The sequence below is a fragment of the Myotis yumanensis genome, unplaced genomic scaffold (genome assembly GCF_028538775.1).
Source record: "Myotis yumanensis isolate MYYU_CA2020_CCGP unplaced genomic scaffold, mMyoYum1.0.hap1 SCAF_1, whole genome shotgun sequence".
Lineage (NCBI taxonomy): Eukaryota > Metazoa > Chordata > Mammalia > Chiroptera > Vespertilionidae > Myotis > Myotis yumanensis.
The window spans coordinates 115,449,213-115,470,838 of record NW_027223752.1 but is presented as its reverse complement, the minus strand read 5'-3'; the positions used below and the strand labels follow the sequence as shown (position 1 = coordinate 115,470,838).

At 51.7% G+C, this 21,626-nt stretch overlaps 1 protein-coding gene across 8 annotated transcripts in view; it reads left to right on the top strand.

Moving 5' to 3' along the window:
* The window catches only part of PML (PML nuclear body scaffold), a 46,397-nt gene extending 25,417 nt beyond the window's left edge, over positions 1-20,980 (top strand). Inside the window, exons 4-9 of one of the 8 annotated variants that reach the window (XM_070430491.1) lie at positions 557-627; positions 6,163-6,300; positions 6,656-6,908; positions 7,938-7,990; positions 17,112-17,262; positions 18,505-20,980. In XM_070430491.1, the coding sequence (XP_070286592.1) occupies positions 557-627; positions 6,163-6,300; positions 6,656-6,908; positions 7,938-7,990; positions 17,112-17,262; positions 18,505-19,283 (1,445 nt within the window). In that variant the 3' untranslated portion in view covers positions 19,284-20,980. Of the gene's footprint in view, positions 1-556; positions 628-1,175; positions 2,843-6,162; positions 6,301-6,655; positions 6,909-7,937; positions 7,991-8,555; positions 9,732-17,111; positions 17,263-18,504 lie in introns of those variants that run through there. The other 7 variants (XM_070430528.1, XM_070430501.1, XM_070430510.1 and 4 more) reach the window with 7 other exon arrangements.
* The last annotated feature ends 646 nt before the right edge of the window (positions 20,981-21,626 follow it).

Genomic DNA, 21,626 nt, shown 5'->3' with positions numbered 1-21,626 from the left:
AGTGGGCACGGACTTGTGCCTTCTCCATCAATGCAGTGAATGTTACCTCGTATACAGGAAATGACCCCACAGACGTTTAGACAGCTTGCCTTGGCGGTTGTAACTGGGCAGTGACAAAGAAAGGAGTTACATATTTTAATCCAAAGCATGAGAGATTTAAACTAGATTTAATAAAACCCAGACTTCAGGTCAGAAGAGTATCATGGAGAAGACAGCAAGCAGTAGCACCTTTAGCATTGTTCACATATTGCTTTGGTGTTGGCCTAGAGATGGAGAGAGGTGTACTAGTTTGGGGCCAAAGGCAAGTGCTCACTGATGCTAATGCCACCCCTTTCTCCCTTCTGGCTGGGTTCATGCCCACTGCAGTCAGGGAGCTTTCCTTCCAACTCTTCGCCCCTCCATAGAGTGCCCCAGTGTTGTGAGAGGCCCTGGAGAATGGGTATCCAAGAAAAGCAGTAGGCACATTCCCCCCCCTTCCCTCTTTTACTGTCCCAGGCCAGGAGCCCTCTCACCGGGAGTGTCCCTAGCCTGCTATGACCTTCTCTGTATTCTGCAGATGCACCTCTACCCAGGAGAGCCAGCCCAGAGGAGACCAGCACTCCCAGGGAGCCTTCTGACGTTGATCTGGTGAGATGGGTTTGAGGTCTGGCAGGGAGGCGGTACAGTCCAGAAGGTCAGGCAGGTTGAGAGTTCCCCTATGTCAGAAAGGAAACCGAGTTTTGTCCCTGTATCTGCAGGTGATAGAGTAAGGAGAATACCTGGAAAATGAACAGCAAGTGGCTGGACTGGAGTTTTCAGTGGGAGAGAGGATTGGTGGCTTTCTCTGGGTTCCTAAATGCCACAGTAGCTCTTGATGGGACATGAGCTCTTGATGGGTTCAGGAGCAGTTAAGCCTTAGGAGTGGACAGAAGACAAAGGAGGTGATCACTGATGGGCACTCCTGATGACCTCTCCCTTCCCTGCACCCCATCCTGGATATTTGAGTCTTTTCAGCATGGGGACCTTTCCCTCTTCTTCCCCCACACATGGTTCTTGGAAAGAAATGGAGAATGAGGCCATCCAGCAGCCTGGGGTCGAGTGGTATGATTTCAGGGTCAGCATATATCCACGAACCATAGTTTCTCAAGAGTTGGAAGCTAACCATTCCTCCTCTAATGTTTGCGTTCCCTTTGCAGTGCCCCTGACCTGTCACCGTTCAGCTTTCATGCACACACCCTTAAGGACAGGAAGCTCACTCATTCTTGAAGGCTGTCACTCCCATCTCTGGACTGCTCTGACTTAGAGTGTTTCCCTGGGTAAAAATGCAATGGCGCCCCTTTGACTTGCCCTCTTGGGTGCTTGCATGCATGGCACTCTCCACCAGGATCAATTTCCTCGGTTCCTTCCCGAACCAGGTATCTGGTCTCCTCCCCATCCTGCTTATCCAGGTTTGCATGTGCCTGCCTGTCCAGAACTGATCAGACATCCATGAAAAGCAGGTCTTCTGGTGTGGGTGGTCAGGGTGGCAAGCCTTCCTGGATTTGCTTTACTATAGCATGGCCCATAGGAGAGGGAGAATGGTGAAGGCTAAGGCAATCGGGAAAGGCTTCCTGGAGGAGGCAGGACTTTTAGATATGAGTATTTTACAGCTAGGAGAGAGCATAGAGTCTAAACCCCCCTTTTACAGAAGATGAAGCTAATATCCAGAGAGAGGGTGTGGCTTAACCGGAGGCCTCATGCTGACCTGGGGCGGGACTAGAAGCCAACTCCTGCCTTGGGTATCACATCCCTATATACTATACATAGCTCCAAAAGTGACCAAAGGAAAAAAAAAACATTTTAATTGTTGGATAGGAAATATAATCATATGGTCAGAAATAAAAACAGAGAGAGAAATGTCTCACTCCCATCTTTGCCCCCTATATGTCAGTTCTTATGCTCACATACCTATCTTTTTTTAACATTACATTTCCTTCCAGAATTTCTTTATGTAATTATAAGTAAAAACAATTATAGATATTTGCTTTTTCCATTCTCTTTTTGCGCATAGATAGCATAGTACCATGTATATATAGCATTGTGCCTCAGGCTTTTTCACCCCATCAAATATTCTTTCCTGGTGCCTTTTCGCACTTGCATGGTGGACCACTGACTATAGCAGGCTTTATTCAGCCAGTTCTCTGTTGATGTATATTTAGGTTGTTTTGTATTACATACAGTGCTAGGATAATGTCCCCAAAGAAAGCATATGAATAATAGTGGAAAGTGCCCTGGGCCCACAGATCTCAGCTGTCTTCCAGGTGCCAGTTGCTAGTTGATGAACAGCAAGAAAGCCCATACTGTCCGTGTAAGGTCTAGGCATTTTGCCGTGTCTTTATCTTGAGGTGACATCTCACTACTCACTACTAAGTAGTTTGAACTTGGAGCATGAGAAGAATGCTCTTTTTTGCAGAGCCTCTTGTGGTCTTTAAGTAATAGGCTAGAGGAGGGGGTAGGTAGGCAGGTGGAGCTGGGAGAAAGGAAGGGAGTAACACTGTGAGTGCAAAAGACGAGCGAGGCAGCTCCAATGAGGCAGGCAGGTCTGGTTTGTTCCAGGAGAGTCAGGTCCATCATCCAGGAGGAAGACAACTCCTAGATCCACGTCCCTGTCTGGGCCTCTGGTGCCAACACTCATCCCTCCTGAAACTGTTGGTTAACTTTTATTACAACAGTATGCTTAGGCAGAGGTGACAAAACATGCCCACAGGTTTAACTAGGACTTCTGGGGGAGTGGGGTAGCTCGGGCATCTCCCTCTTTTGTTTCTCATAGACTTTTTTTGCAATGATGTTACAATACTTTAATGAAAAAAATAAAAAATTTTAAAGCTATGAAACATTTATAAATCAGTCATCATGATGTGTTTTTTCTTACTGAGCCTCATGTGTCCTCTGCTTTGTTAATATTGGGGGTGGGTGTCAGGGAGGGTAGAATGGAGGCAAAGAGGACAAACCCTGCCGTTGAGGAGTTCACGGTCCGTAGGGAAAGGTCTTTTACTGACCAGCAGCCTGTAGAGCCAGACATGAAAGGTAGAGCAGGATCTTTCCAACTTAAAAAAAAAAAGTTTTTTAATGGTGACAAAATACACGTAACATAAAATTTACCTATAAGTGGATTGGTGGATTATATGGTAATTCTATTTTTAATTTGTTGAGGAACTGCCCTGCAATTTTCCATAGTGGCTGTACCATTCATTCTACATTTCTACCAAAAATTGGGGTTCCAATTTTTCCACTTTCTCACCCATACTTATTTTTAATGTCCCCATTGATATTTTAGAGAAAGAGGAAGGGAGAGGGAGAGGGAGAGAGAAAACATCTAAGGGAGAGAGAAACATTGATCAGTTGGCTCCCGTATGCACCCCACAACCCAAGCATGTGCCCAGGGCTGGAGCCTGCAACCCAGGCAAGTGCCCTGACTGGGAATTGAACCAGCCTTCTTTCAGTGCATAGGACGATGCTCAACCAACTGAGTCACACTGGCCAGGGCTACTTTTTTTTAAAAAATATATAATAGATGGTTTAAACTTTTTGGCCACTACCCATTGTAAAAAATATATTTTACATCTAGCCTACACTCAGTAGACATACACACATACCTTTAGTTAAAACAGAAGTTTTGCAAAACAAATGACACTTATACATGGGATTACTATATTTCCTGTTCTATGTAATATAAAAAATGCGGGTCATGACCCACTCGATTGCTTTCATGATCTACTAATGGGTCACAGTAAATATAGTTTGTAAAACACTGGCATAGAGCACTCACTATAGACTGTGCACTTCCCTGGAGTCAGAGATTGTCCATTCTCTGCCCTTCCCCCACACAGGCTGCATTCTCTGATCCCAAGACAACTCTCCTCCCTTTTTGTAAATATGTTGTGCAAAAGAAACCCAGGAATGGGGGAAGAAAGAAGTAAGTCAATCATTATAGCAGACAGCGGAGGAGCCCACAGCCCACATCAGAGCACTGATGATACCAAAAAGAGCCCTGCCTGGCTCCGGTCCGGTACCCGGCACGTGGCCTCGTCGTACTGGGCCTTCCCTGTCTACCCCAGCCTGGGTTTGGCCAGATCATCGCTGGTGTCCTCTGAGAGTAGGCCTGGCCACATCTGTCCCCACACAGGAGGGGCAAAGCTTGTCCCCATTAGGAAAGTATCCCGGGCCTTGTAATCTCACAGTCGGTCACCTGGCTTTTCCAGTGCAGCTCTTCTTGATGAAGGGCCCCTCTGCTGTGACGGAATGCCTTGCTTTCACCCTGTGGACAGACTGCATGCTCCTGACTGATGACCATCACATAGAATTTGAAGCACCAGTGGTCAGGAGTGTGGGCCTCTCCTTTCAAAGGAGCACTTCCCACATAACTCACTCATTTTTAACAAGCCGTTCAGTTTCACACAATAGGGAAGGGTGGCAGGAGGGATGTAAAGGAGACAGAGACTGAAGAAAAGCAAGTTGCGCGGGCTCTGGAAGGGAACTTTCATTTCACAACACTGTTCAAACCCTAGTCCAGGCCCTTATTAGGTCTGTGACCGTAGGCAATAATTTCCCCTCTCTTGTGCTTCAGTTTCCTTCTCTGTAGATTTGTGATAATCATAGGGTGGTACTTACCTCTTGTTTTAAAACTATATTTTTATTGCGGTAAAATTCACGTAAGGAAACTATTTTATTTTTTTAATCTTTATTATTGAAAATATTACATATGTCCCGTTTTTCCCCCATTGACCCCCTAGAAAACTATTTTAATCATTTTAAAGTATAAAATTCAGTTACATTTAGTACAGTCACAATCTTTTTTTGTTAATCCTCACCTGAGGATATTTTTCTATTGATTTTTAGAGAGAGTGGAAGAGAGTGAGGGAGGGAGAGAGAGAGAAAAAACAACAACACATCAACATGAGAGAGACACATCAATTGGTTGCCTCCAAGGCAACCCAGGTACATGCCCCCAACTGGGAATTGAACCCCCAACCCTTTGGTACGTGGGCTGATGCTCTAACCACGGAGCCACCAGCCAGGGCTACACTCACAATCTTGTACAACCATCCCAACTATCTAGTTCCAGAATATTTCCATTGCCCGAAAAGGAAACCCCGAAGCCATGAAGCAGTCGCTCCCCATTGTGCCCACCCCCACCCCCTGGCAACAACCACGCTGCTTTCTACATGTGTACATGTAGCTATTCTGGGTATTTCACATGAACGGAAATATACAATATGTATCCTTTTGTGGCTGGCTTCTTTTCACTCAGCAGAATGTGTTCAAGGTTCATTCATGTGTGTATCAGAATGTTATTCCTTTTTATGGCTGAATAACACTCCCCTATATGGGTGTGCCACATTTTATTGGCAGACATTTTGGGCTTTTGTGAATAGTGTTGCTATGAACATTCATATGCAAGTTTTTGTTGAAACATCTGTTTCCTGTTCCTTTGGATATATACGTAGGAGTAGATTTGTTGAATCATGAAAATTCTGTCAGACTTTTTGAGGAGCTGCCTCTCCTTCACTTAGGGATGGGTACATGAAGCACCTGCACTGAGCCTGGCACAGAGGGGGAATAAAAACACTCATCACCATCAGGTACTAAGTGCCAGGTGCTCTTTCTAGCATTTTACTTCGTAATGTACTTCATCTACACTGCCTGGGGGGTAGAGAGCATGATTATTCCCGTTTACAGAGAGGGCCTGAGGCCCCAGGAGTTTTAAGTGATTTGTCCAAGATGCGTTAGTGGCTATTCTGACACAGGCAGTTGAGTTGAAGCCCCTCGGGCAGAGTGAAGGCCACAGGGAGGCCAGTTTCAGCTCAATGGAAGGGTCTCCTTCCTATTACAACTTGGCTGCTGTAGAGGAACGCTCCTGCAGCAGTGAGCGTTTTGTCCCTGGAGCTGTGTGGGCTAGATGTCGAGCAAGCCTGGAGGAGTTGTTGGGCAGTGATTCCTGGATGCGAGCACCTCAGGGTCATGAGGTGCAGACATGGAGGGTGTGGGGAAGACTCCTGGTCCCTAAGGCCTCTAGGCTTTGGACTGAGCAGCCTGTACCTATGGCTGGGTGAGGCCTTGGGAATTGGGCTGACCCTAGGCCTAGGTTCCCAGCCCTTATCCTGCTGCATAGTCATTTCTGATTCTCCTTTTCTGACTTTGCAGCCAGCAGGGGCACAGATAGCTCAGGTGCAGGCCCTGGGGCTGGCTGAGGCTCAACCTGTGGCCGTGGTACAGTCGGTGCCTGGGACACACCCTGTGCCAATGTACGCCTACTCCATCAAAGACCCCTCCTGTAGAGAGGTAAGTTTTCTGCAGTCCTGCCTCCCCTCCTGAGAGCCCAGATCCCAGCAAGCAGTAAGACGTGGAGTTGAGTGAGAACCCAGACCTTAGTCAGCACCTGCTCTATGCCCTTCCTTTCCCTCCGCTGCCCTGTCAGGAAGTTCCCTCTACACTGAGCATATGAGCCACTCCCAGGGCAGGCAGAGGCCGGTGGTTAGTAGGCAGGGCCAGTGTGCATGGCAACCTGGGAGGACTTTCTGTGTGGAGAGGCAGAGAGGAAGGCCACAGGCCCCAGCCACCCAGGTCTAGGTCTCTGCCCACCACCTTAGGGCCCCTGGAGGCTCCTGACCTGGCACTGTGACTTCCCACTGCACAGGAGGTCTCCAACATAGCCACGCCACAGAAGAGGAGGAAGTCCTGCCAGACCGAGTGCCGCAGGAAGGTTATCAAGATGGAGTCCGAGGAAGAGAAAGAGGCCAGGTTGTCTCTGAGCTCCCCCGAGCAGCCCAGGCCCAGCACCTCCAAGGCAGTCTCACCACTGCCTGTGGAGGGGTCCCAGAGCCCTGAGAGCCACACCGCAGGAAATGAGGAACTCAACAACCATGAGACTGGCGACTCTGGGGAGGCAGGTAGGGAGGTCAGGGACAGCAGAGGCTGAGGCCTGCATGCTGTTTTCCAGGGGCTGGGTGGGGCCCCTCTTCTGCATCCTGACCCACCCAGGGAGCCCAAAGCCAACAGCATTCCCTGTGTCCTGCCCTCAGCTGCTACCAGACAGGGCAAGGAGAGCCCACAGTTTGCCTGGGGAGGGTGAGAGCGCATGTGATTTATTTCACCATGTGCTTCGCTGGGATTCCAGTGTGGGGAGCACCAGGAGCTGAAGTTCACAGTTCCGTAGCTCCTTCCCCCAACACACTTGTGCAGAACTTAGCACCGTGCCTCTGCACAGCCTGGGTCTCCCCATGAAATGTTTGTTTGGTGGGTGTCTAGCACATTCCCAGAGAGGACTTGAGTAAAGGCCATGGACCCATCTGGTCCCAAATTTTTCTGCAAAGGCTACCGCCTGAGGGCCCTCATTTGTCCTAGAGATCTTTCAGGGACACTGCCAAATAGGAAGTCCTTTGGCAAGACTAGAGGTCAACCAATAGAATTCTGGAATGTTCAAGACAGTCCAGCCTTGTTCTCATTCTAGGTCCCAGCCCAGGCCCTGACCCTGCTCACACATCCAGTCCTAACTGATATTCCTTGCTCACAAATGCTGATGGTAAATCAAAAGGTTTTAACTAGATATAGGCTATTTTTTAACTGAACATTCTCACAGGTGTGAGAAGTGGAATACACCAATGAGCTTCTTTAGGATTACAAAAGGTTCTAACCCAGGTGATGCTTGTCAGGCCTCCACAGGGAGCAAATGCTGCTTTCAGGGTCAGCAGCCGAATCAGGTATTCACAGACAGGGCCCGGCAGGCGGTCATGGAAAGCCACTGTGAATAAACAGATCCCATAGGCACACACGGTGAATGTTGGCATCCCCTCTTGCAGGCCACACATCACCCACCCAGTCCACTGGCCAACAAAGGTCCCCACGGGAGAACGGGCTGGGGTGGGTAGGAGCGGGCGTTCCCAGCAGGGCCTGACGCTGCCTCCTCTGCCTTGTTTCAGAGGAGCGCGTTGTGGTGATCAGCAGCTCAGAGGACTCAGATGCTGAAAACTCGGTGAGTGGCCCAGAAGTTTGGCTTGGGATTCCTGCCTCCCCCCATTCCAGGGGACACAACCACAGCAGGTGACTCTCAGACCTGAGCTGTCCTAAGGATAATCTTCAAAGGCCTGTGGGCCTGGACCACTCCAGCCCTCCCTCCAGATGAGGGGCCTTCAGTAACCATATATTCTCTTCTTAACTGCTGATAGAGTGCTTCCTTCCAGAGCTGTCTCTTTTCTGGACTAGGCATTGCCTTTGTTGGGAACTTCCTTATGTATTTCTGTCCCCTCCTCAACAAGGAGGGTGGACACGACTGAGGGCCAATTTGAGGGATTGTAAGGGCACAGGGCAGCACCACGTAGAGCTCACACAAGCAAATTTCACTCCAGGTAAGAAAGAACTTCTTTAAAGCCATCCAGTAATGGGACAGTGGCTTGTGGGTTGTGACCCTTCTGTCCCTGAGGTTTGTTAATGGGCAGTCCCCTGTCTAGGGGAAAAGAGGATCTGAACAGAGTGAAAGGTTAGACTGGGTGGCCCCTGAGTCCCTTCCAGCCCTCAATCTGAGGTTCTGTATTGGAAAGTGCTTGGAGCCCATGGAGACCGCTGCGACATACTCCCGGCCAGCCCGCCCCCTGCTGAGAGCACTAAGAGCATCCCACACCTGCCGGGCCTCCCGTCTGCCCCGAGGTACATGCCGCTTCCTGGCTTGGCCTCCCCACAATCCCACCACGCAAGTCATCCCCGATGCCACACCTCCCAGCCAGCCTGCCGGGCACCAGGAGCATGCTGCCATCCACCGTGGGATCAGCCACCCGTCTCGCAGGATACAAAGAGCCATCCGCCTTCGTCACATCCACTTGCCACTCAAACCGTATTGTGCCCCCCGATGGACTTGTCCTTCCCCGATGGTCCAAGCCACTACCCTTGCCAATACAGAGCCTCCCAACCATCCTGCCAACCTCCAGGAGTGTCTTGCTTGCCTCCAAAAGCCAGCCATCAACCAACCCCGACTGGTGCAACGGGTAGGGCGGTCTCTGGGCCACTCCCTCCGGGGGTCCTCCCATTTAGCTCAGTGGCTCAACAGCTTCTTTGCTCTTCCTCCCTCTGTTGCTCCCCAGATTGATGCCTCTTTCAGAGGAGGCAGGGCAGGAGGCCAATCACCCCAGACTCTTGGGGCAGGAATCTCTCCCCAAGATTCTGACAGGACCCCTGTAGAGAATCCCCACATCCAGGAAGTCCCTCCAAATGCATCCCCATCACTCCCCTCCTCAGAGAGGTCCCCCACCAGCCCAGGTCCCCCTCAGACAAGCCTCTGAGAGCCCCAATTGCCTCCCTCTACAACCGCTGGCCACCAATCTCTTATAACCTTGTGGCCAACACCCACACCCTGCTCTGCACCCTCCTCCATCCCTCTGCCCAGCCTAGCCCACACACCTAAAGGCCCTACAAGCAGTAGGCATTCATACATCTTGGTCAAAGACTGAACCGAGGAAGGAATGGTTGCATAGACTCTGGGCAAGGAGACTTTAGTCCTTGTTAGTTGAGAGGGCATGACAGATTCAGGCCACCACTCCTCACATGTCTGGGCTTCTGCTCAAGAAAAGAAAGCTTCTTGCGACCTTTGTACCTCCCACTGTCCCTTCCCCCTACCCCAGGCCTTTCCACTGGGCTTCTGTCAGTATCTAAGACCATGAGGTCAGGGACTGTGTCAATCCTAGGACCTGGCAGATGTGGCTGTTCAATAAATGTTTGTTGAAAGATCACCCTTGCAAACCCTTCCTCTGTGACCAACAGATTCCCTACTGGACTTAGCTTTTGTCACTTCCCTGCCCTGAAACGTGGTTTCCTGTGGGGTTACTCTGTCCCTCTTACTGCTACATCAGAGGTAGGAGGTGAGGTCAAGGCCCTGTGTCTCCTGGGCTGTTTCAGTCCCACCATCTGATAAGACTGCCTGTGCCTTTGAGGTTCCAGGTCTTAAGGTGAACCCCACTTCCCTAGCTCATATCAGTTGTCTTCCTGCTTTCCCCACATACGGAAGACTCTGGCACCTGCCTTCTAAGGTTCCTCTCCCTTCCTCTTGGGGGACTACAGCATCCTCTACCCCAGCCTCTCTGCTCCTTGACCTCTCAGGGGTCTTCACTGCAAGGCCACCCCTGGAACCTCACCATCACTGAACTGTCCATCTCTAAACTGGCCCACTCAAGATTGACCATAGCCTCCTGTCCCTTGAGCTTCCCATTGGTAACTTCCAGTACCTCCACTCTCTCCCACCCAGCTCCTCCTGGGCTCCAGTTAGGCCTGCCTTTCACAAACAGCCCTGGTGAGATTCAGTAGGTTGCCTCTGCACTGCTACCCAGAGCCGAATTCTGTTGGAGAAAATCAACGGGAGGAAAACCACAAAGGATAGTCAGTTGAAGGCACTCTCCAACCCTCCACCTCAGCTCACTGAGCCTCCCCAGCCTGAGATCTGGGCCCTCATCCCCAGCCTCACTCTCGGCAGGTGACCACACCCTCTGCCCTAGGAAGACAACAGGAACCTTCAGATGGCATCTTGCTCTCCAGTATCCAACCACAGATTGACCTGATCCCATCACATTCCTCCCCCTGTCCCATTAGGGTGGAGGGACATCCACCTGTCTGGGACTCCTCTGTCCTGGCCCCAGCACCCCTGCCTCCTTGGGAGCCTACCCCACCTGCCTGTCCTCATCTCCATCTTCAAATACTTCCACTTCCTTAAGAGCCATAACTAAACATGCTGAAGGAAGTCTTCCCATCTCAGAACCTGTCTTTCCTTACCTCCCTGGGTGTCCCTTGCTCACCCCATTTCCCTGTTCTCCCTCATTGTGCCAGTGGACCCTGCTCCCAAGTCCAATGGCCACCTCCAGTCGTTAATCTTGACCAGCATTGGAGCCTCCTGAGAGGCTGCTCCCCTTGGTTCGGGAGGGCTCCCTCCGCTCCCTCCTGCAGCCTGGCTGCTGCTCCTCTCCTTCAAGGTCTCTGTTCCTTTAAATGTTCCGGCTTTGGTTTTGGGCCTTCTTCCCTTTTGGTCTATATACGTTCCTATAATCTTAGCCAGAGGCTGTTGAGACCAGCACAGCCAGAGATTCTCCTACAGCGGTACTCAGATGTCCCAGAGAGACCTCAAACTCATCTCTTGCTCTGCTTGGTGAATTACGCCATCCGCCCAGTTACACAAGCTGAGACCTCAGAGCTGCCCAGGACCCCCCAGCCCCACCCCCCCACACACACACCACACACCCTTTCTATTCCTCACAGCCAATCCATTTTGAGTCTTGTCTTTCCATGTTCTGAAATCTGGGCACTGTTTTCCATCCCATAATCTTGATAAGATTAAAACAAAATTGAGTCTGGGTGGAAGTAGAAGCCTGGGAAGAGATGATAGAGAAAAGGACTAGATGCCACAGGTCTCCCCAGACTTCCTGAGAGTCAAACGGAGGAACTGATTCCAGCTGTTTGGGTGGTGGGGTATCAGGCTAATCTTCAGCTGTGGGCAAGGAGCCAGATGGTGCCTGAGGGCATTGCAGGTGATGAAGAATTAGCTGCTCACCTCGGAGACTAGCTCTGGAGGCATGGAGAGAGCCAGAGGACCAATGGCTTTTGTGTAGGTATTCATCAGACACAGTTTTAAAATTAACCATTACAGAAGTCCCAAACCTTTTGAAGAAATTTTAAAAGAAAACAAATTAGGTCCTCCTAGTGCATTTCTTACCCACCTTCCATGCCCCTTCCAGACCCCTGGTGCTCCTAGGGCAGTGGTTTTCAACCTTCCTAATGCTGTGACCCTTTAATATAGTTCCTCATGTTGTGGTGACCCCCAATTTCATTGTTACAAATTGAACATAATTAAAGCATAGTGATTAATCACAAAAACAATATGTAATTATATATGTGTTTTCCGATGGACTTAGGCGACCCCCGTGAAAGGGTCGTTCGACCCCCAAAGGGGTCGCGACCCACAGGTTGAGAACCACTGTCCTAGAGTATTTGAAGCAGCTTGGAGAGAGGGAGCAGGGTGACATTCCCTGGGTGCTCCAGGCTCCTGCATTCCCATGGCCTTTCTCACCTTCCAGTGACAGTTGTGGAATACAGACCTGCTAATATGCCACATCTCCCCAGTGTAACAGGGCATGTAAGCACCCCCCCCCCCGCTTCCTTGGGCTGTAGGTGTGTCAGTTGCTGCAATGTAGACCTGTCTGGAGGCTCTGGTGCAGGCCTGCTGGCTCGGGGAGAGACTGAGTGAATGGGAGACTGCTCTGAAAGTGGCCTCGCCCCTTCCGATGAGGCAGTAGTTGGGTGGAGGGGCGAGACCCAGGCTTGGTGGTGGACACCTGGGGTCAGCAGTGCCTCTGCCATGGGCCCTGTGTTAGGACCCAAAGCAGAAAAAAAAATGGGTGTTCTCACTACTCTTGTGACAGATGATTGGCCCCAGGGCCTGGCATCAGGAAGACCAAGTGGAAGCGGTAGGGGGCCTATCGAGGAGGAGGGGCTGTGTCAGAAGTGGCAGTGGAAGGGAGGTCTGTGGGAAGCAGCTGATCCAGGGGAGGGACAGTGATGCTGGTGAGTGTGTATCAGAAAAATAGGTGCTCCTCTGGGAAGATGTGAGCCGTGTCCCCCGAGGGACAGCAGCAGCCGGCAGAGGGGTTGGAACAGTGAGCATGGGGGCCACAGGTGAGCTAATGAGGTGGGCCCATTCACAGATACAGGTGAAGCATCTCTGGGGCCTTCCAGACTTTTCAAGAAAGATCTTGGGTTTTGTATCTGCAAAAACTAGCAGTGCATGTCTTGCCAAACTGATCCCTACTGTTGCTTAAGCTTGGCTGCTGAGAAAGTCCCTCAGGAGCTGGGGACTCTTGGTAAGCCATAATGTCAGGTACTAGGCAGATATCTTCTGGTTACTAGATGCTGAATCTCAAAGGGTTTGGCTCCTATCTGGCTGATGACCAAACATGGACAATCCTTCTCAACCCTGCCTGACACTTGATCACTTGGGGTTTTACCAATGACAGATTCCTAGGTCCCATCCACAGAGACCCTAATTGAATTGGTCTGGGATGGAGCCTGGGCATCAAGAGTCTTGAAGCTGCTAATGCAGAGCCAAAGGAGAGAACCCTGAAGGAGTTGGGGGATTCAGTTGTCAGAGAAGTGCTGCTAAGATGTGTGTGTATCAGTCTTGAATGGAGGTGACACATACCTCCTGGGATACTACCCAAAAGGGGAGAAGAGAACTAGATCAAGGAAACCCAGTCCATTAGCCAAGTATAATAAAAAAATAAATTCCTGTATTTCTTTGCATCTTTCAAAGGGATCCAACTCATAACACATAGCAGCACTTTTTAAATTCCTCTTCCTCTTTCAGCTGTCATCATCTCCCACTCCCTAGGTCAGTGATGGCAAACCTATGACATGCGTGTCAGAGGTGACACGCAAACTCATTTTTTTGGTTGATTTTTCTTTGTTAAATGGCATTTAAATATATAAAATAAATATCAAAAATATAAATCTTTGTTTTACTATGGTTGCAAAGATCAAAAAAATTCTATATGTGACACGGCACCAGAGTTAAGTTAGGGTTTTTCAAAATGCTGACACGCCGAGCTCAAAAGGTTCGCCATCACTGCCCTAGGTCCTCAAAGTGTTTTCCCCACTGCTCACTTTCTAGTCCTCACACAGGCACTCTCACCTGTCCCCACTTCATTTCTGCCCCCATTCCTTTCCCAGCCAAGAAACCTCAGCTTTTACCAAGGAAGGGCCCTTTCCTGGCTTCTTGGGTTCTGTTTTCACGCACTGTCCCTCTCTGCTCCCCCACCCACTCAGTTATACTGATTGTGGAATAGGTTGAGGTGTGTGGGGTGGGACATGAGGGTGTTCCTTAGTGAGCAGGGGTAGAAAGGTGTTTTGTGTCTGGGCCTCTATATGCCGATTGCCCTTTAGAAAAGTCTTTTTTAAATGTGCCGGTACTTCCCAGGGTGGGGGAATTGAGTTTACAGATGGCCGGAGTTCAGTGGAAGGTGTTCCCATGAGACCAGCCCCACAGAGAAGCCATACTTTATGGAAGTCCCCAAGGGCAAGAGGAACGTGGGAGCAGGAGGAGTTGGGGTTGGGAGATCCAGCTTTCCTCCACTGACAAGCTCAGCAGAAGGGAAGCGATGCCCTTTCATTAGGGAAGCCTGCAGGGTCTTCTGTAAATTCAGACAGGACATTTCCATGACTATAAAAGAAAGTGACCCAGGACAATGGCAGGCTCTAAAAATGAAGTTCTGATGGCCGTCATAAGTGACCCCCCTATAAAGATGGGGGAGCAGGCCCAAAGATGCAGTGTGCTGCTCTCCAGGGAGCTTAGCTGGAAGAAATATTCTAAAGAAATATTCTGGCTCTAAGGCCTGAAGAGACACCACAGAAGGAAGGAGGCAGAAGAGAAAGCCTAGTGTATCATGTCAGTGGGTGGCAGAGGGGATTCAGCCAAGGGAATGGATCTTCAGATATTAGTAAGAGAGCTGAGGCCAAGGCGAGGACATAGCAAGGAGAGTTCAGCTCTCCACCAGCTATCAACTTCAAGGAAGATTCTGTAGAAGACTCCTTACAAGGGAGGGAGGAGGCCAGGACATGAGACAAGAGTCAGAACCAGTTATGTAAAACTAGGGGCCCAGTGCACGAATTTGTGAACCTTAAAAGGAACTGTGGGCTGCAAGGCACAGGGATGTTTCTCAGCCCATCCTCCATGCCCCCGCCCGGCCCCTCCTGCTACGGCCCCTGGTCCCCTGTCTGCTGGCAGCTTTGCTCCCGCCACCACCATTCCCATGTGCTGACGGCGCTGGCCCCACTCACACCTGCTGATGGTGTGGAGTGACTGGGGCCGGCTCCAGCAGAGGGTAGGAGTGGGGCTGGTGCTGGCTGTGGATGCGAGCGGGACCGTGGGCGGCAGCAGGTGTGAGAGGTGGCTGCCGGCCCCGATCACCCCTCAGGAGCAGAGGGAGGTAGAGAAGCCCTGAGGGGTGATGGGGGCCGGAAGTCACTGCTTGAACCCACTGACAGTGCCGAACGATCAGGGCCAGTGCTGGGCACTGGTAGCGGGTGCGAGTGGAGGCTCTGGCACCAGCAGCAGGTGTGAGCGGAGCTGGCACCAGCGCAAGTGCAAGCACTGGGTGGGACCGTGACACACAGGAGCAAAGAATTTTCAGTAACCACCAGAGGCTCGCCCCCATGATAGCGACTAGTGCCCTGCCTTGGTCCGGTGCCCCCACTTACCTGCTCCACCATCCCACTGTGGCCAATGCCCCCATGTTCCATGCTCTGCTGCCTGCTGCCGACACCCGCCATGTTCCACACGCACCCGCCGATGGTCAGCGCACATCATAGTGACTGGTTGTTCGGTTGTTCCACTGTTCAGTCTATTTGCATATTAGGGTTTTATATAGAGAGATTAGCCTTGGACATGTGGCAGATTCAAGATACTGATATGCAAGGCATTTGACAAAGTCTCTTATTAGGACCTTCTGTCTAAAGTCCAGGAACTCAGGCTTCTCTAAGTAAAACCAGCTCTGGGTGGATTTCTATTGAATATTTCTATCACTGACTGGGAGGAAGTTAATGATGAGCGTAGGGTAGAGCTATGAAACGCAAACAAAAGTAAAAATTAGCCACTCCTAGGAATATCCAGCACATGTTAGCTGTGGTTAATAATGACTTAGCTTTTGGTTGAATTTTTATTCATTAAATGTTTCACCTGGAAAGTAGAAGGGCCTAGGACAGTGGTTCTCAACCTTGGCTGCACATTAGAATCACCTGGGAATCTTTTTAAAATCCTGATTTCTGGGCCTCATCCTCCGGAAATTCTGTTTCTTTGTTATGGGGTGGGGCCACAACATTAGTAACAAAGAAACAGAATTTCCGGAGGATGAGGCCCAGAAATCAGGATTTTAAAAAGATTCCCAGGTGATTCTAATGTGCAGCCAAGGTTGAGAACCACTGGCCTAGGAGAATGTGCTAATTATCTTCCATGGACATTAGTCAGAGCCAGGGTTCATTAGCCAGAGTCAGGCCTCAGATAGTTGCAAGTGAAGCCAACTCCATCAACCAGCCAGAGGCAGTCCATAGAAGGAAAGACCAAGGCCTGCTCTGACCTGTGTCCCAGCAGTTCCCGCAGCCAGCCCTGGACGCTTGCCACGCCCTTCCCTCCGGGTCTCTGGCTGATGTCCATAGGTGGCATTCACAGGAGGTTCTGAGCAGGCCACCAAAGACAACATCTGGGTTTGGCAGCTGTGCAGATAACGAGCAATTAACTCTACATCATGAGAGAACACTTCTCCCTCTGTAGCCCCAGCCCCTTGGAAGCTGGAGCCCTTCCCCTTCACCAGAGACCTTCCAAATTTTTCTTGCCCCTTCCAAACTGTGCTCACCCCCGAGGAGCCTCAGACTTCCGTAAGCCTCCATCTCCTGGTTGCTGTCTGGCAGCCTCTAGGCTCTGAGCTTTATCCCTCCACTGCTTTCAGTGCTGGGCTCTGTGTGTCTACCTAGTTGTGTGTCCTAGAAACTAAGCAGTCCTCCCCCTCCCCTTTGCATAGGACACTGATACCTCAAAGGGCTTTTGGAACAAGAAAAGCCAGGCTCCTGGCCCCTTCCAGAGAGACATCTGGGGTTCAAGATAAGACTCTTTCTTCCTGTCCCCAGTTTGTGTTTCTTCTGAGTCTGCTCAGAGATCAAGTGAGAAGCAGGCACCTTGAGCTGTACCCACATAGCACTGGCCCCGCTCCCAAGCCTCCACACCCCCACACACACTTGTGTTAATATAGGTTCACAAATTCACACCTCCCCATGCATACCCAGATATACACACACTTGCCCACATGATCTCATCCTCTTACCCCTCCTCATTAATGCATGTGCACTGGCTAAAACACAGCCTGCACAAGTGCACTGTGTACTCACCTAGACACACACCTTCCCTTCTCCAATAACATGCCTTTGGTCATGTGCATGCAGATGCCCAGGTTGTGCCAACTTGCTCATGTTCGCACACGTGTGACTATACACACCTGCTTACCAGCACATGCTCCCATGACCAATATGCTCCCTCTCACCCTCCGGACCCCTGACCTGTTGGTTTTTCTGTGTTGCAGTCCTTCCGAGAGCTGGATGACAGCAGCAGCGAGTCCAGTGACCTTCAGCTGGAGGGCACCGACTCCCTCAGGGTCCTGGATGAGAGCCTCACAGACCTCCAATCAGAAGTCAGGCCCCTGGTTTTCTTTGACCTCAAGATTGACAATGAAAGTGGGTTCTCTAATGACCATTCCCACCCCTTTCTAACTTAGTCTCTAAGTCCCCAAGATAAGTACAGGCAGAGCCATCTGCAGGGTCCAGGAGAGCCCTGAGCTCTGGCCAATGACCACAGCCAGAGAGGGGAGAGCGAGTGCGCACTGCAACTCCCCTGGGACTCCCAGTGTCCCGCTCCATTGTTTGAATAAGGACAGCTGCCTTGACCAGTGCCTGAAAGTGTGAGGCAAGCGCCTCTGGGAGTTCACCTCTGAGGAGTGCTTCTCTTCCTTGGAGAGCCTTGGGAAGACACCTCTAAACAGAACCCAGTGTTTGTAGAAAATCACTGCTATGAGACCAGCAATTCAAGCCAGGCATTGGGCTGTGATTGCACATTTCTAGGTATAAGACCCATTCCACAGGGGGCTGCACAGGGAGGCCAACAGAGCTGAAGTCACAGAGAGATATGACTTCTCTCCCAGAAGTCCCTCAACTCTTGTAGTATTTGCTGAGGCCCTGCCTTATCGCACAGTCTCAGCCTGGGGCTAGCCCAGCCAGCCAGAAGCAGCAGGTGTTCCCGAAGGACAGGGAAGTCACTCACAGACCTCACAAGAGGCTCTGGGCCACACTCTGAGTGCAGTAGATTGGGCAGGTGTGTTGTATGTCTCAGGGCTCCAACTGGCTGGGAGCCTTAGCTAAGTGATTGGTGGGACTGGAGGCCAAGGGTAGGAAGTGGAGGGCTAGGTAGAAACTGTGAAGGGTCTCAAGGGTAGTGGGATGAGGCTGACAGAAGAGAGACAGGGGGGGCCTGGATCTAAAGGGTTTGGTGAACTCCGAGGCAGGTGGCAGGGGAGCGGGGAGCTGGACTCCCAGCCAGTGAGCAAGGCATTTAAGGGCAGCAGACCTCCTCCCAGCAGCTACCTGCCTGAAGGCTGCTCTCTGTCCACTTCCCTCATATCTGCAGTGTGCAGTCAGCAGCTTCCCCTTGGGTTCCCCCAGGGGTTCTCCCAGCCTCTGCCTGCCTCAATCTGACCTCAAGATTGACAATGAAAGTGGGCTCTCTAATGACCATTAGAGAAGACTTGAATCTGCAGAGCTTGGGGCATAGTTGCAAATGTTTGAAGGCTGATGTTTGGTTCCTGACAGCAGACCCCAAGGTGGGGTCTCTGGATAGTGGGTCAGCAGCCCTGGAGGTCCCCCAATCCCTCCCAGTGCCTCCCATGTCCCTAGGACCTCATCCTGCCTTTCTCTCCTGCCCAGCCCAGAAGATTAGGCAGCTGGCAGCCGTGAACCAGGAGAGCAAATTCCGAGTGCTCATCCAGCCAGAGGCCTTAAGCATCCACTCCAAGGCGGTCTCCCTGGAGGTGGGGCTACAGCACTTCCTCTGCTTCCTGAGCTCCATGTGCCGTCCCATCCTGGCCTGCTATAAGCTGTGGGGGCCCAGCCTCCCCAATTTCTTCCGGGCCCTGGAAGACATGAACAAGCTTTGGGAGTTCCAGGAGGCCATCTCCGGCTTCCTGGCCACTCTGCCCCTCATCCAGGAGCGAGTGCCCCAGGCCAGCAGCTTCAAACTCAAGAGTTTGGCCAAGACCTACCTGGCAAGAAACATGAGTGAACACAGTGCCCTGGCGGCTGTGCTGACCATGCGTGACCTGTGTCGCCTCCTTGAAGTCTCCCCGGGACCCCAGCTGGCCCAGCACTTCTACTCCTTCAGCAGCCTGCAGTGCTTCGGATCCCTGCAGCCCCTGGTGCAGGCAGCCGTCCTACCCCGGGCCGAGGCCCGCCTCCTGGCCCTCCACAACGTGAGCTTCACGGAGCTGTTGACTGCACACTGTCAAGACCCACAGAGGGGCTTGAAGAAGTACAGCCGGTATCTACAGGCCACCTCATCGCCCCCTGCACGGCCTGCTCTCAACTTTCAAGCTATGAGTACCTACTTCAAAAGCCTGTTGGAGGGGCCAGCCTTGGCAGTGGGAGAAGGCATCTGTACCCCTCTTGCTAGCCACAGCTTGGCCCAAAGGGCTCCCCAGCACAGCTGAGATGAGGGAATGACTGGCTTGGAATCTCTGGGGACAGAAAGGGATGTTGTCCCTCAGCCAGGTCTTGCCCATCACAGCATCCCCAGAACCTGGTCCCTAATACTCAGCTGACATTTGGTCCAGAATAAGGTCTTGTTCTCTGGGACCAAACTCCCCTTCTCTAAAAATCCCACAGAGAAGGTTCCAAGGCCAAGCAGCCACCCCCTGGAGCTACCAGATCCCTGATGCACCAGTGAGTTAACTCACCAGGCCGTTGGCCCCTCCCTTGCAGGAGCCAGAACCAGGGAGGTCCTGGGTGAAGAAAGCATGGCCTTGGCTAAGTGGCCTCCAGCTTGCCCCACCCACCCAGCTTGCCACTTTCTGTCCCTGCAGCTCCTCCCTGACTCCCAGCCACTGCCCAGGGGACCTGCCAACAGCTCCCATGGACACCACCTGCAACACCAGTGGCCCCACAGGTACTCAAAGTGCCTTTCAAACTAAACTGCCCCTCATGAGCTTGGGTTCTCCCAGCCTCAGCCTGCCTGAAGGCCGGCCCTCTGTCCACTTCCCACATATCTGCAGAGACAGAAGCTGCTGTGCCATGCCTGTCCCCACTTCCCTCCACACTTGCTTCCTTCCTCTTGGCCACACAAACACTCCCCTTAGTCCAGGCTTTGCCCTTGGGTCCTCAGGCTACTGACCCCTCTCAGCATGGCCCTTGGCCATGTCTGCACTGCCCGCCTCAGCCTTGCCAAGGAATGTCCTCTGACCCGGCGCTGCTCTCTGTGTAGTTCAGAGGCCCACACCTGGTTTCCCCTGATCGCCTCTGCCCCAGACCTCTGGAATAGGACTGGACTCTGGGGTGGCACCCAGCAAGCTGTTTAGTTTAGCAGGCTGCCCAGGTGATGCTGATGCTGGCTGAGTTCCAGGACCACTGCTGTGTAGACTGCACTTCGAAGGAGAAGCAGTGTGGAGCAGCAGAGAAAGCCCTGACCTAGGATAAGGCCTCTTCCTGAGTCCCCTTGTCCCCACCTGTAAAATGGCTGGTTGGTCTGGATGGTCCGAGTCCCATTCAACCCTGCCATTCTGGGATTTTAAGAATGGGCAGCATGCCACTAGGCAGTAGACAGATGGTTTCATTCTTGAACCCTAGCCCCCAACCCTAAGCTAAGGTTCCCAGCCTGAGGGCACAGCAGAGGTCAGCAGCAGCACACTAGCAGGTCAGAGCCATCCCTTCTGACTGGCAGAACCAGTGTCCCCTCCCCTTCCCATCCCTGTTCCTCGATTTTTGCTACTGGGATGCAGCCCAGACCCCAGCTTCTATGGGCTCAGCTTTCACAAAGGTGAAGTCTGTGTGCGCACACCTCAGCCCCCATCTTGTGGGTGCCCTGAAAACCCATTAAGGGATTACATAGAAACTTGCTACAACAGCGAGAGCACTGGTTCTACCAGTGAACTCTGATGCATTTAAAATAGGGTTCCAATTTAAAGTAGGTGCTGCCTCTGAAGCTTGGCAGGGACAGACTGATGGGAAGAGGGGAGGAGGGGCCTGGGCCCTGGGTGGGCTGTGATGCCATCGTCTTGGCAGCCACAAGGCAGCCTAGGCCTGGACTGAGCAGTGCTCAACTATCCTAGTGCAAGCCCAGCCTCACAATGCCCGCTACCTTCAGATGCATTTCATCACAGCTTTTATAATAAAGTCTGATCTGCCCTCTCCACTTTCACAGCCTTTAATAAAGACTTGAATCTTCAAAGCCTCATGCTGCCCACCCTGAAGTCACTGAGCAGCATCTTGCCTGGTGAAGGGGGTGCTTCCAGGCCTCAGGGAACTCTTCTTTGTAGGGACCTTTCAGGACTTAGCAGAGCAGAAGGCCCCATGCTGATCACTGCTAAGGGCCTCACAGATGTGAACCCCCTATTCCAAGTAGGGAAACGAGCATGGACCTGCCCAGGATTATCCCCAAAGGGGAGAGCCATGTGGGGGGAATGAAGTGCCAGCTTCAAGGATTACTCCTAGAGGAAGTCAGGAGCCAGACACCAAGGTCTGTTGGAACCTCACCTCAGCCCTCTGCTGGGTAATCTTGTCCCCTGTCTGTGTCAGAGCCACAGGTGTAAAACCCTTGGCAGGTAGGGGAAGCCCAGGATATTAGCAATGTGTGACCAATGCGTTGCTGTCAGATTAGTACCTGCAGGGATTACCGTGGCACAGGCAATGTAGGTAGTAGCTCTCCCCTGGCCTGGGTGAGCAGCCAAGTAATGAGATTTGGTCACTGTCACCACCCTTAGCCCCATCTCCCTGTCCCAGGTACCCAGATTCCAGTCCTGAAGTTTTTAGTCTCCAAGAGCAAGCACAAACATGCACCC